General features: G+C 40.7%; 2 protein-coding genes across 7 annotated transcripts in view; one reads left to right on the top strand and one right to left on the bottom strand.

Moving 5' to 3' along the window:
- LOC5520582 (tuberin-like) overlaps nucleotides 1-14,212 on the bottom strand; it is a 33,569-nt gene extending 19,357 nt beyond the window's left edge. For 3 of the 6 annotated variants that reach the window (XM_048720312.1, XM_032365572.2, XM_048720313.1), the window contains exons 1-17: nucleotides 13,983-14,212; nucleotides 9,640-9,726; nucleotides 8,617-8,727; nucleotides 8,392-8,471; nucleotides 8,241-8,305; nucleotides 8,038-8,083; nucleotides 7,170-7,256; nucleotides 6,567-6,615; nucleotides 5,785-5,910; nucleotides 5,537-5,613; nucleotides 4,029-4,155; nucleotides 3,420-3,563; nucleotides 2,109-2,252; nucleotides 1,598-1,701; nucleotides 1,327-1,408; nucleotides 644-799; nucleotides 347-409 (exon numbers count right to left, since the gene is read on the bottom strand). In XM_048720312.1, coding sequence (XP_048576269.1) covers nucleotides 347-409; nucleotides 644-799; nucleotides 1,327-1,408; nucleotides 1,598-1,701; nucleotides 2,109-2,252; nucleotides 3,420-3,563; nucleotides 4,029-4,155; nucleotides 5,537-5,613; nucleotides 5,785-5,910; nucleotides 6,567-6,615; nucleotides 7,170-7,256; nucleotides 8,038-8,083; nucleotides 8,241-8,305; nucleotides 8,392-8,471; nucleotides 8,617-8,727; nucleotides 9,640-9,726; nucleotides 13,983-14,123 — 1,689 coding nt within the window. In that variant the 5' untranslated portion in view covers nucleotides 14,124-14,212. The other 3 variants (XM_048720314.1, XM_048720315.1, XM_048720316.1) reach the window with 3 other exon arrangements.
- On the top strand, nucleotides 10,919-13,210 carry LOC116603928. The gene has a single exon (XM_032365580.2). The coding sequence runs from the start codon at nucleotides 11,613-11,615 to the stop codon at nucleotides 12,069-12,071; it is 459 nt and encodes a 152-aa protein (XP_032221471.1). The 5' UTR covers nucleotides 10,919-11,612; the 3' UTR covers nucleotides 12,072-13,210.
- Nucleotides 14,213-14,223: the final 11 nt, after the last annotated feature.

Here is a 14,223-nt window from a genome sequence, read left to right as displayed (position 1 = left end):
GAGTTAATTTGTATTGGCTGATTTACACATAAAACCTTTTATATTTTACAATGGGTTTAGTAAATCAATTATCATTTTTAGCTGGTTATTTTAAGATTGTGTCACATACTTTGTCTTCTAACATTAAATATAAACAATGACACAGGTATGGCTGATTAGGGCCCTTAAAGGTGCCACAATATGGCCAAAGAAATTAATAAACACCACTCAAAATCAACATGTTTTGTAAAATGAGATGGAATTTCAGGAGATTTCGTAATGAATTTGCCACTGCAAATATTATTTTGTACAGTTTTAGTGAGATCAAATAACCTCTGCAAGGTGGTGAGAACCGATGGATACACACCCTTTGATCCTGTTGGTCCGCTGGGTGGATTTTACTGGAAAGCTCCACCTTGCGATTGATGACCTGAAAGAGCAAATAACACAACAGAAAGACTTAAGTCTGGTTCTTTACACTAGGAAGTAAGCACAACACAAGTTAAGTTATGCCCACTGTCTAAATAAGCCTTAAAGGTTTTCGCTACTGGAATACAGGTCAATCTCTGACAACATGAATCTCAAAGCCTCTTAGTTCCTTTATTCCTTTTAAAAAGTTTGGTTATTTGGGAAAGCAATTCACATGGAAGCATCACCACAACACCTTTTCAATGATGTTTAGTATGTCCGTACACTTGGGTGAGTCGCAGGTTTGGCTCAAGTCCAGTAATAACTGGACAGCGGCTGTACGCACAGTGACATCCGGGTCATCAGAGATATTGCTCAAATATGGTAGAACAACCTTGTCAAGTAACTCCTCCTGGATTATGGAGGCAAGAATGGTTAAATGATCTTGTCAAGTGAATTCTCCTAGAAATTGTAACAAGAATAGTAGAATATCTTTGTCAAGCAATTCCTTCTTTGATATAGAGGCAACAGTAAAGGCACCAACAGTATTCTTGAGAATTAAACCATTCCAACAATTTCTGTAGCAGGAGGGAGACCCCGAAGTAGAAACAAGAGGGCAAATAGAGGAAGGAGGAGAAGAAGAAAAAAGGACTGGAAAATGGGGATGAAGAGGAGTTGAGAGAGGAGGGGACAGAGAAGAAAGGGAAGTGGTGGAAGATAAGAGGGGAAGGGGAAGAAAAGAGAGGGAGGGTGAAAAAGAGGAAAAAGAATAAAAGGGGAAAAAAGGAAAAGAAGGACATGGAGTAGAAGGGGGCGGAGGAAGAAGAGGAAAAGGGGTAGAAGACAGGAGAAGGAGTGGGAAGAAGAAGAAGGAAGAAGAGTGAAGAAAAAAGAAAAAGAAAAAAGAGAGGAACAACAAAAATTATGATGATGACTAACCTCGTACCAATGTCGATATGATGTCAGGACAAAAGAAAGCACATCCAACACCTTGACCCTGACACTTGTTTGAATCTCATACCTGAGAAAAATAGGGACCTCATGATAAGCGACAATGAAAAATTAAATAGGAACAAAACAACAGCTTCCAACTGCTAAGGTTCAAAGCCACATGTGCTATGCAGATTGTAAGGCTTTTGATCTGGTATTTAAATTGCATGTTCTCACTAGAGTAGAATCGAGTGTTCTCACCAGTAGGGATTGTTCTTACCGGAAATATTTTTCCATGAGATCTTTCAGATTGCTAATCCAATATGCATGCGCCGGATGGACAGATTGCGCCTTGAACGATACAAGGAGATGTACAGAGTTTTCCTGCCAAACAGACACAACAATAAAATTACATAGGAATCATATACAGTAGTACTGTATGACAAAACAACAAAGTATACAAAGAGCCCATCCTAAAAAATACAAAATTTGCAACCATAACTTATACACAATGGTGTTGATAAGGAAATGGTCTCTTGCTTGTCTATCTCACTGCAAAGCAAATTATCTCTTCTCTGACCTGTTTTTTTAGGTCAGACTCTCTAGCTGTTTAATCTTGTTTAAGCTGTAACTACTGTAGAGCTGTGTAAGTTGAGATGTCGGACTAACTGGTCATTTACTTGTGCAGGTGCAAATAATCTCTTCTCTGACCTGTTTTGTTAGGACTTACTCTCTAGCTGTTTAATCTTGTTTCTGTAAGTTGAGTTAGTAAGATGAGACGTCTGACTTACCGGTCTTTTACTTGCGCATCTCTCCACGATAGTGAAGAACCTCTCCTCTGAACCATTGAACTTGCTTGTCTCCATCAATTCCTCCACGGCATTCAACAGGATGTGATGATTTTCAATCAGAGAGTTCTCAGGCTGTGCATTCGCCTACAAATAATTGCTAGTATTAACTCAGCTGAAGACCAAAACATGTGTTACCTTACATGATTGACGTCATTTACATTGTGTTTCCTAACATATACAGTAACATCACTACGACGAGCTCAGTGACTCCGTGTAAACACATGGAGTATGTCATGTAACTTACATAAATATGTAATCTTGTATGAATGACTCCATTTACATGTGTTATCTCGTATGAATGACGTCACTAAAATTTGTTACCACTCACCAGTATGAGTTCCTGTATTTTCTCGGTGATGTCCATGAGTGAGTCCCAAGACACAATGTGTTACCACTCACCTGTTTGAGCTCCTGTATTTTCTAGGTGATGTCCATGAGTGAGTCCCTAGACACAATGTGTTACCACTCACCTGTATGGGCTCCTGTATTTTCTCAGTGATGTCCATGAGTGAGTCCCTAGACACAATGTGTTACCACTCACCTGTATGAGCTCCTGTATTTTCTCAGTGATGTCCATGAGTGAGTCCCTAGACACGATGTGTTACCACTCACCTGTATGAGCTCCTGTATTTTCTCGGTGATGTCCATGAGTGAGTCCCAAGAAACGATGTGTTACCACTCACCTGTATGAGCTCCTGTATTTTCTCGGTGATGTCCATGAGTGAGTCCCTAGACACGATGTGTTACCACTCACCTGTATAAGCTCCTGTATTTTCTCGGTGATGTCCATGAGTGAGTCCCTAGACACGATGTGTTACCACTCACCTGTATGAGCTCCTGTATTTTCTCAGTGATGTCCATGAGGGAGTCCCAAGACACGATGTGTTACCACTCACCTGTATGAGCTCCTGTATTTTCTCGGTGATGTCCATGAGTGAGTCCCTAGACAAGATGTGTTACCACTCACCTGTAAGAGCTCCTGTATTTTCTCGGTGATGTCCATGAGTGAGTCCCTAGACACGATGTGTTACCACTCACCTGTATGAGCTCCTGTATTTTCTCGGTGATGTCCATGAGTGAGTCCCTAGACACGATGTGTTACCACTCACCTGTATGAGCTCCTGTATTTTCTCGGTGATGTCCATGAGTGAGTCCATAGAAACGATGTGTTACCACTCACCTGTATGAGCTCCTGTATTTTCTAGGTGATGTCCATGAGTGAGTCCCTAGACACAATGTGTTACCACTCACCTGTATGAGCTCCTGTATTTTCTCGGTGATGTCCATGAGTGAGTCCCAAGACACGATGTGTAGCTCGTGTCCGTATTTCTTCACCAGTCGTTGTATTGATAGTGTAACCTCCAGTGCCACGATGGTGTGGTTACAATGCAAAGCCTTAAAAAAATATGAAACAAGAAATTTATTTATAATTCTGCTTACAGAAAGACATAATTTGATATAAAACAAGTGTAAATAGTTACTGTAATGGCCAAATCAACTACAGTAGAACCCCGTTTAAAAGGAAATCTGTGAGACTATTATAAGGTGTCCATATATAGTAATGTATGTTAAATTTTCCAGAAATGTATGGAGCTAATTCTTTCGTGGAGACTTTGACAATTATTGCCCCCAAAGTCTGTCTAAACAGACTGTGTGACAATGCTGTCTTGTTTTTGTGCAGTCTTGCATTATTTGATAATTATTGATAGAAATTGAAAACAGCAATTTTTTTCCGGATGTATTGAATTTCACAGTGATTCGAACCTCTTAATTCTCTTACTGAAAGGATTATCTCAGTTCAAAGGGATGTAAAGCCTTTGTGATTATGAGTGGTCAAAGAGCAGTACAGTATGTACATACCTGTAGCATTGATGGTAAGACTGCAGAGTGAGAATGCTTGAGTGACGTCACACGCTGGGATCCCCACAAGCACATTCCGATAAAGAACACAGCTCCTCTGATCAACATCACGTCTGCGTTCTGCTCGCTGAGATATGAAACATGATTTTAATAGTGAGGATGAAAATGATAACACAAATGTCGCAGCTGCTGTTATTATTGCTGTTGTTGTTGGTGATGACAAGGACAACAAAAACAACAATGGCGATGATAATGATGACAGTGAAGGTGGTGACAAACGATGGTCATGATGATGATGATAATGATGATGATGATGTCGATTATAATTATGGTACTGATGACTTTGTCCTACTTGCCTTTGTCCTACTTCCTACTTGAAACCTTCCGGTCTCCATGATAAGGCACATGGTGTTGATACCCAATGGGTAAGTCCCCCTTCTTAGCAAAGCCCCGCCCCTATCTGGACTGTCCATACCTTCCGGTCTCCATGATAAGGCACATGGTGTTGATACCCAATGGGTAAGTCCCCCTTCTTAGCAAAGCCCCGCCCCTATCTGGACTGTCCATACCTTCCGGTCTCCATGATAAGGCACATGGTGTTGATACCCAATGGGTAAGTCCCCCTTCTTAGCAAAGCCCCGCCCCTATCTGGACTGTCCATACCTTCCGGTCTCCATGATAAGGCACATGGTGTAGATACCCAATGGGTAAGCCCCCCTTCTTAGCAAAGCCCCGCCCCTATCTGGACTGTCCATACCTTCCGTTCTCCATGATAAGGTACATGGTGTAGATACCCAATGGGTAAGCCCCCCTTCTTAGCAAAGCCCCGCCCCTATCTGGACTGTCCATACCTTCCGGTCTCCATTATAAGGCACATGGTGTTGATACCCAATGGGTAAGCCCCCCTTCTTAGCAAAGCCCCGCCCCTATCTGGACTGTCCATACCTTCCGGTCTCCATGATAAGGCACATGGTGTAGATACCCAATGGGTAAGCCCCCCTTCTTAGCAAAGCCCCGCCCCTATCTGGACTGTCCATACCTTCCGGTCTCCATGATAAGGCACATGGTGTAGATACCCAATGGGTAAGCCCCCCTTCTTAGCAAAGCCCCGCCCCTATCTGGACTGTCCATACCTTCCGGTCTCCATGATAAGGCACATGGTGTAGATACCCAATGGGTAAGCCTCCCTCATAGCAAAGCCCCGCCCCTATCTGGACTGTCCATACCTTCCGGTCTCCATTATAAGGCACATGTTGTAGATACCCAATGGGTAAGCCCCCCTTCTTAGCAAAGCCCCGCCCCTATCTGGACTGTCCATACCTTCCGGTCTCCATGATAAGGCACATGGTGTAGATACCCAATGGGTAAGCCCCCCTTCTTAGCAAAGCCCCGCCCCTATCTGGACTGTCCATACCTTCCGGTCTCCATGTTAAGGCACATGGTGTAGATACCCAATGGGTAAGCCCCCCTTCTTAGCAAAGCCCCGCCCCTATCTGGACTGTCCATACCTTCCGGTCTCCATGATGAGGCACATGGTGTAGATACAGCGGTGACCTAGATGAGTACCAAGGACATTGCGCATGATCTACAAGAAAACATGTTACATTTACTTACAATGTTAATATCACAATTTTTCCAACATTTTGCCCATATGTACACATTTTATATGGAGTATCAAATGAACAACAACTGCAGTAGTCTAACATTTAAAAAAAAGTAAAATAAAATTTCTGTAAACTTGTTGCTCAATGTTTACCTTCCAGCTGTGTTGACAAAACTTTTCCAGATTCACAGTACAGCATAGAGCAGCAACAAACTCGTAGAGGGAGCTGACGGGCAGACAGCTGTACCTCACAATGGCATCAAGGAGGGACAAAGACAACTAAGAACACAAGGTTTGATAATGAGAAATATAAGGGTCACAATGAAAAAGAAATAAAGAAAGACATAACAATTTTCGCCTTAATAAAATTTTGCATTTGACAGCAAAATATCGAACTAATGACTTCTTTACTAAGGGGGATGAAGGGAGAAGGTAGCAATCACAAAATCAAATGTTTGCATTTTCATGCATTGTTGAGTTATGTAAAAAAAGAAGTTTTTACAAATGACAGAAAAAAATTCTTGATGAACACATAAATTCAAAATTCTTGATGAAATATAAAATCAGAAAGTGAAATCAATAAATGAAAAGTCATAAACATGATAATAATTGCAAAAATGTTGTTTTATTTTATTGTATAGTAAAATATGTAGACCAAATGTTATGTTTCAAAGATTGAAAGGTTTGAAAATAATCATTTACAGTATGTAAGATAAATTTGATAAGACTTTAATAAGACTTCTTCAGGGCAGAAAAATTTGTTAATACAGTAGATATGTAGCTCCATGGGAATAGGCCACAATTTCCTTGTTATTATGAATTACAGTAGAAAACAAATTTTGGGTCTAAATACAAACTAAGGAAAACTCCTTGCCTCCTAGTTACTAGGCAAACAAGTAATGCAATAATCATAATGAATAATATCACACACTTGCCTCAACATTTTGTTCCTCTTTTGTGGTCCTCACTAATTGACTTGTTTCTCTACAGAATACATCACACAGCAGAAATTAGCCAACACATACCGTATAGTACAAACACCAAATAAGACTTCTCAATAAACCTTAGAAGGAAAGGATGAGTCTTGAAGTAGGCTTAGCTAATATACAATATAGCAAAAAAGAAAATGATCTCTTTTTTAGCACAAGAATGAGAGTCAATTTGGGTTGATAAGGGAAAGTTCATTTATTATCCCGAGGGGGGTGTGTGTGAGGATTTTGATCAAAGTAAGGGATAAAATTAGTTGCCCCCCCCCTTCGACAAATTATATAGTAGAGACAACACACAAATGAATCAGTGCCCCCCTTTTAAAATCCAAACACTTTCAACCCCCCTCCCCTTTAGACCTTGAAAATTTCTTGCCCTCCCCCCCCCCCCCCCCCACAGTATCCTCTCGCACCCCTTGGGATAATAAATGAAATTTCCCTATGTAGTACAACTGATAGTCTTTCACACACCACACCCACAAAAAAACTGAGTAAAAGTAAGACAAAGTATGCTTGGTGTAACTGGTAAGGTAATATTGGCAGACTTTATACCTGATAATTCCAGCCGCAACATCCTCATCGAGGTAACTGGAGTTGTAATGAATGACATTGATCATCAATGGCATGAAACAGTCCAACCTGAGGGTGTACAACAATGACAAGGAGTTTCCTGATAAATAAATTGGCTGATCACTCTCCTTGCAGCTGGTATGCTGAATTGTGAGAGCGCAGATTCAGACGTGGTCGCGTTGAAGGCATAGAATGGCAGCAGCCATACAACTAATGTCTGACCACGGACCACAGCTTAGATCAAAATTGCTGACTTTGTGGAGGGAGGAAAACCGGAAAACCCGTAGAAAAACCCTCAGAGCAAAGGTGAGACCAACTAACTAAACTCATTCCCAGACCAGGAAGCAAACCCAGAATCCAGTGGTGAGAGGCACACGCCCTACAGAGCGGCGCTCTGCCCACTGATCCACCTGGGTTCCCCAATAATAGGTTAGACCAAGTTACAGGACTACTGGGCCAACTTTATTATTCATAATTATCTTATTTACAGTGTGATGTGCACTACTCAACCATGAAGATTTTAGGGAGTAATTAATAATAATGATGAATCATCATCAATATTATTATTATATCAGACAATAATGATACTAATAATTTAAGGGTTTTGCCAATGAGCCTAGAATACATCATCAAATAATTTTCTGTAGGGCACAAACCAAGCTGTTGAAGTTAACAACAAGTATAAAGTATGCAACAACAACAGCTTTATTTAAACCCAAAATGAAAACAATAAAACATGGTTGACATGAACTTCAAAAGCTCTGCATTCAGCATGTGAAAGAACTGATTCAATGTGCTCTTCAAACATGAAAGAGATTATCATACTGCAGTTGCCTGAAGTTAACCATACCTCCCTTGTTGAATAACTTCAGACATCCAGCTGAGGAGAAACACCCCTGGAAAGTAGGCAGTAAAGAAAAGAATTAATGTGCAGATATATTTAAAATAAGTATCTGCATTACAAGGACTCTTTTACAAAGTCTGTAATCCTGAATTGACATTAGTTGTATAAATTGCTAAATGAGGTAAGGATTCAATGGGCCAAGTTTTTACCTATCTGCTCTTCAAAGTACAAGATGTCCTTGCCATTATTACTCAAGGCTTTCAGAAGATTTAATCTGAAAAAAAAAAAAACAGAATCTATCAGTAATAAAAAAACTGGATTAAAATAACAAACCCATAATAGTAAACAAAACTCCTTTACCTTGGAATAAGATCATCAACAATTTTGTGATTTTCTATGACTTTGAAGAAGTGAGCTCTAAGGATTTTAAGGCGATCATACTAAAAAAAGAATTCAAAACATTACAACCAGCAATAACTATAAGTTGGATATAGAAGGGGACAATACTGGTGTTAAATTTTTCTTGAAAAGCACATTTGTAAAATTTTAGCTTACATACATATCTTCCAATACATGGCTACGAACCTGACTTGTGACAATGACCGAGAGAAAGTAAAGGGTGACATGCCGGGCGTCCTGGGGTTGGGTGGGGAGGAGGAGGTCCTTAACTGCCATCCAGGCTGCTTCAATTGCATGCTGTCAGCAATATTATACAAAATATTATACATCATGAAAGCATCCTACTTACCAAATACAATTTAAATAAGATAAGTACATCAAAATATGAAATAATACAAATAATATAATAATAATCCATTTATTTATCCTATTTCAGGTTAAACCTGAATTACAGGGCAGTCAGCATAACAATAAAATAAAAAATATCAAACAATCAAACATCTTTGAATTATCAATTCAACAAACACTAAGGAGGACAAAAATACAAATGATGATAAAAACATTGTTGTCATCACGATCATCATAATCAACATCAACTTAATTACCCGACTTTATTATAACTTTATTTCTATCACCCTTGCCATCTTTACCACCACAATCACCAGGTGCTACTATACTAACATCACCATCAATTACCATTATCATCAGTTAATTAACACACTATCACCATGCATCAATATACCATTACCATCAATAATTATCATTATCAGTTAATTAAATCATGTCCATCATTATCATTACCACCACTATCACCAGGCAACTATTTCAAAATCACAATGAATGATCAGTATCACACATCAATACAACCATTATCATCATTGTCACACAGAATCATTGTCATCATCCTCATTGCCACCCACAAATGGACACCACAATAAGAAGATCCTCTAAAAATTATAATCAATCAAGTACCCAGGAAATAGTTGTGTTTGTTAACCAGAGTAATGAATTTCGCCCACCAAACACTGGAGGTTAATCATTATAAGCTTTTTATTGGTTAATAAGCTTGTAACAATTTACCTTTTTCAGTCTGCTCTGAGAAAGTTGTATTTTTAAGACAATTTGGCAAAGTCAAGTACTTGCTTTTGGTAGACTCTAAAGTTTAAGATAGCCATGCAAACATGGATGATATCTGACATTTGTACTCACATCTTCCAGTCGTCTGTTCACGAGGAATTCACACAGTTCTCGTAATACCCTAATCCTACTTCCCACTGGTGCATCAGAACTGATTTCCTAAAGGTTACAAGAATCAATTAATAGTATTCACATACATTTCAGCACTTAACCAGCACTGTGATCTTTGTGTCACCACAACAAAATTATAAACACCTCATTTTCATTACTCCCATCATCACCCCCACTACATCATCATTATCCCACTACATCATCATCACCCCCACTACATCATCATCACCCACACTACATCATCATCTTTCACACTACATCATCATCAACCACACTACATCATCATCACCCCCACTACATCATCATCATCATCATCACCCCCACTACATCATTATCACCCCCACTACATTATCATCATCAAAATCATCATCATTATCATCATATATGTTTCCCTAATTTGATTATTCTGCATTTAATTTCGGTATGCGCAACGATAGAACACCAAAGTTACCGTGATACTGCTTGAGGTAGTTTATGAGGGCTTGCTCTATTCGCGTTTGAGGTTTATTTTGATTGAGCTACACACGAGACGTTTTAAAATTAAAAAACAGTTCCGCGTGTTTTTTGTTGTGTTCCTATATCCGAGAAAGGAACTGAATAAATTATCACTTAAAGGAACGGTTGTTCCGTTTAGAGGTGAAGAATCGGAACGCTAATGGCACGCTTCGGAACAGGACTTGTTTGTACAATAAAGAACAAAATGTTCCGTTTTCGAAGTCCACAAAGGAACTGTTGGTCCTAATTGATGCAATTAGGAACAACAGTTCCTTTTTTGACGCGTTCCCAATTGAGGACCACCACTCAAAAAGAACAAAAGTTCCTGTTTGCTAGGGTTAATAGACTTAAAAGGGAACGCCTGTTCCTAAGTGGTTAAAAGTATAGGAACAGTGGGACCGATTTGGCCTAAATGGTGCTGTTTCTTTGCGAAAATGAACAACAAAAGGGCCACAATGGACTGAAGTGGGGTGTTCCCTTTTTCAAAAAACATGAACAAAAGTTCCGCATCTATGGTTTTGTTTCTCAGTCTCAAAAGATATGATCTTTCAAAGCGATGCCTGGACTCGCATAAGCTGTGCAAAAGCAAGGGCAAGCCGAGGCTTGCTTGGGCATGCCATTTTGGTTCATCGTGCCCAACCAATAGACTGCTGCCACTATTTCGAGGCTGTCGCGTGGCAGTGATTGATTGGCTCTTTTCACGTATTTGATAGCATTAAATATGCGGTACGCCGCATACGTTTTTCATTCTCCCATTAACCGTTGCTGACAAGAGATGGTAAAGCAGGGTAATGTGATAAACTGGTCGCTTCTTCCAAATGCTGCGAAGAAACCAAAAAGAATGCACTTAGAAGAAGACAAAAATGACAGGCTGTTTCACTGCCCTGTACAAGACTGCCATAACGATGGGTTTGGAACTCAAAGAGGGTGTAGAAAGCACGTCAAGAAAAAGCACCCATGGTTTTATTACTTTGATGAGAAACCCAGCGAAGACATCGAAGCTTCTCGAAGCCAAATGGAAAAGAAGAAGGGGCAACGACGTTCAAGTAATGGCATCCCATCGTTTGACATGTCTTGCACGTTTGCGGAACAATCCACCGCGTGGCTCAAGGGCAGCGGTGGGGGCTGCAAAAGTGATCGACAAAGCGCAGCAACTGGTTAGCAAATGCTTGAACTTTCTGAAATTTTGCAGCGAGGACAAAGATCATCTCACATTAGATATTGTGGACTTTTGCTTGTGTTCGCCTAATCTACTTTTCAAATTTGCCGATTCAATGCAGAGCAAGTGGCAGTTGGGTCATGCCGGTTGAATCGGATACCTGGACGCCATTGCAGAACTAGTGACCTACAGGAAAGTAAACGGAGTATCGGAAGCGGTGCTTAGAGGGCTGTCTACGACGGACACATACTTGAAAAAGGTGCGTAAGACCGTCTCAAAAATGATGCGACTACAGTGGACTAGCGATTTAGACAGCGGTGTGCTAGAGGCCAAAGGGCACTGGGCAACCATGGACGAGCTCCTTGGTGTTGTGTCTCGCTACTTGCTCTGCTACGAGGCCGTGCTGAGAACGTGCAAGGACATGCCCCTCAGGGCGTCTCCGTTTGATCTGCCGTTTGCCACTAAATTTCTCGCCGTTCTCGCCAAGACTAACAGAGGTTTTGTCGACCAGAAAATATTCAAAACAGCGGGCAAGTACGGCTTCGACTCGCTCCTTCTGACCGACACAAACATGAGTGTGCTCGAGGGATACATAACTTACATTCGCCCGCTACTCAACCCCAAGTGTGAGTACGTCCTAGTTACGAGAAACAGGGGTCAGCACAACAAGCTCGGTGAGCTGATGAGCAAACTTGTGTTTGAAGCGACTGGCAAGTATGTTCACCCCACACGATACTGACAAATTGTAGAGACGTCTAGCTGTAAAGTGCTAAAAAGTGCCGATCAAAGCGCCATCTCTGAAGATCAGAAGCACAGCTCGAACGTCGCCAAAGTACACTATCGCAAGCAGCGTTCACGCGAAGTCGCCACAGGGCGCACGAATGCTACGAAAAACTACATGGCCACATTGGCACCAAGCTGTACAAAGAGGTTCTAACGAGGCTCTCCCACCTTTCAAACTCTTCAGAGGATCAAGACGACTGCACGAAGTCGTGCTCTTCAACGGACAAAGTTCAAGAAATCTCCACACCAACAGCAGCGAGAATAAAGCCTTCAGCCCGCAAACTACCGGCAAAGCAGAAGCGCGAAGACGCTTTTGTGATTACAGAACTATGCCCAGCTCGCAGAAAATCGCTCTTATTTACGCCCGAAGAGGACAAGTTGCTTAATCGAGCAAACAGAAAATATGGCACCATGGATAGCCACTTAGTGGACAGGAAAGGCTAGGTGGGACATGATGTATTTACAGTCATTCTAATTTTGGCATTTACTGAATTTGGCTGGGAATACACCGTGTACTCCGGGAATGGCAGATACTTCTACTCTTACTACTACTGTTAATATTATCATTATTATTATAATGTCAAATTCAACGTACTTTAGTAATGCGTTCATGCAATACCCGCTATATCCGCCTTATCCGGAGTACACGGTGCATTCTAAGCAGAGTTGATGTGTTTTGTTGATGAATTCATGCAATAACCGCTATACCCACCATACCCGGAGTATCTGGATTTATTTTAAACAAACTTTAACGTTGATTATGAATTCAGTCTCGACCTCATGCTAAATCTATTCCATTCAACAATTCTATGACATTGTTAGTAACTGTAAGTTTCTTACGATTTAAAAATCGTTCAACTTTGTTTTGAATACACCGTGTACTCCGGGAATGGCGGGTATAGCAGGCATTGCAGGAATTCATTATCTCATTGATTGTTTGTTCCATTGATTGATCGATTGATTGATTGAGTCGCAACCCCATGCGTAATGTAATCCCTTCAATATTGATCCCAGTTGTACTGTAAGTTGATTATGTCTTTAAAACCGTTCAACTTTGTTCTGACTTCACTGGGTTATCCGGATTTGGCGGGGACAGCGGGTATTGATGGGATTTATCTCTCTGACTTGTTGTTTTTGTTGTTAGTTGATTAATTACTTTTAATTTAATACAAATTCTCAGTCTTGGAACCTGTGTTCCTGTTCATATTTGGCAATAGTTCAGCCTTTTGCTGTTGCCACAGGTCTTCGGTTCATGCTTGTCATTCGTTACTATTTGTTAACCACTGCCAAACTGTACTGCATTCATTCAAATTGGTTTGATTTCTGACAAGGACATCATCATCATCATCATCATCATCATCATCATCAATATCATCATCATCATCACCATCAACATCATCATCATCATCATCATCATCAACATCAACATCATCATCATCATCATCCTCTTTATCAACAGTATCATTTTCATCACAATGCCACCATTATAAATTGTAACTACCTCCATTACTACAACTAAAAACATTACCTAACCACCATTAGAGCTATGAACTTTTGCTTAGAGGGAAAGGGGGGAGGGGTCAAGCCTAAATATGTCTTGTCATTGCTGACAGGGGGGGGGAGTGAGGAGGGCAGGACCTTTGCCCCCATGCTACTAGCTACAGTACAGCCTTGGTCATGTCAGCACCAAAACTTACACTCACTTTTTCTTTTATGCCATCACCATTTCCAAAGCACCAACACTGCACAATCAGAGAAAAGAGCTCTACGTACCTTCAATCCTTATCCCCTAATAATCTCTCTTTACTCGTTCTTTTTTATTTCATTCTGCCCTGATCTGAGGTGAACTATCTATAAAGTACATTACCTGCAGTAATTCATTAGTAAAAGTCAACTCATCAGCTTTCGGACCCTCATAAACGCTCGTCGCTATAGCACTCCCTTTCTTGATCCCCAGGAACTGCTTAAACTTCTGTCGGAAGCCGTCATTGCTGTGCTGTTTAGACATTGTGCCAGCCGGCACAAAGATTAGGTTTTCGTGTATCACATCTTTTCCGCCATGTTAATATATTGTTCCACGGTATACTGGTCAGTGGCTGCTCGAACTA

The sequence above is a fragment of the Nematostella vectensis genome, chromosome 12 (genome assembly GCF_932526225.1).
Source record: "Nematostella vectensis chromosome 12, jaNemVect1.1, whole genome shotgun sequence".
Classification (NCBI taxonomy): Eukaryota; Metazoa; Cnidaria; class Anthozoa; order Actiniaria; family Edwardsiidae; genus Nematostella; species Nematostella vectensis.
This window is presented reverse-complemented; position numbering and strand designations above follow the sequence as displayed.